This window comes from Geospiza fortis, unplaced genomic scaffold, assembly GCF_000277835.1.
Source record: "Geospiza fortis unplaced genomic scaffold, GeoFor_1.0 scaffold2, whole genome shotgun sequence".
Taxonomy (NCBI): Eukaryota; Metazoa; Chordata; class Aves; order Passeriformes; family Thraupidae; genus Geospiza; species Geospiza fortis.
The window spans coordinates 1,622,469-1,622,841 of record NW_005054366.1 but is presented as its reverse complement, the minus strand read 5'-3'; the positions used below and the strand labels follow the sequence as shown (position 1 = coordinate 1,622,841).

At 53.1% G+C, this 373-nt stretch overlaps 1 protein-coding gene across 1 annotated transcript in view; it reads left to right on the top strand.

The window, feature by feature from the left end:
- Positions 1-298: 298 nt before the first annotated feature.
- The window catches only part of DPP8 (dipeptidyl peptidase 8), a 22,041-nt gene continuing 21,966 nt past the window's right edge, over positions 299-373 (top strand). Inside the window, 2 exon segments of the mRNA XM_005424240.2 lie at positions 299-368; positions 371-373. The exon segment at positions 371-373 is cut by the window's right edge and continues 138 nt beyond it. Coding sequence (XP_005424297.2) covers positions 299-368; positions 371-373 — 73 coding nt within the window.

Below are 373 nucleotides of genomic sequence, written 5' to 3'. Positions count from 1 at the left end.
TGTGGCCTGATGGTTCCAGATCAGCCACCAGTGTTTCTTCTGAGCAGTTGTGTGTCCCAGCTCTTGCTCCTCTCCTGATCATCCCCTGTTCTGGTGTCAGTGCCATGAGGTGATTTGTGGAGGTCTCGGAGGGAAAGAAGCAGGTGGGAGCTTCTCTTCCTTGTGCTGTGGGTTTTATTCCCCATGTGAAAGGATGGTTTTCTTAAAGCATTTTTGCCGTGGGGTGTGTTGGGAGTGTGCAGTGAGGGTTTGCTGGAGCTCAAGCTCTGCTGCTCTGTTTTTTCCAGCAACATGCAACATGGCAGCAGCCATGGAAACTGAACAGCCGGGCCTGGAAATCTTTGAGACTGCGGGTCGTGAGGAGCAGGTCCCG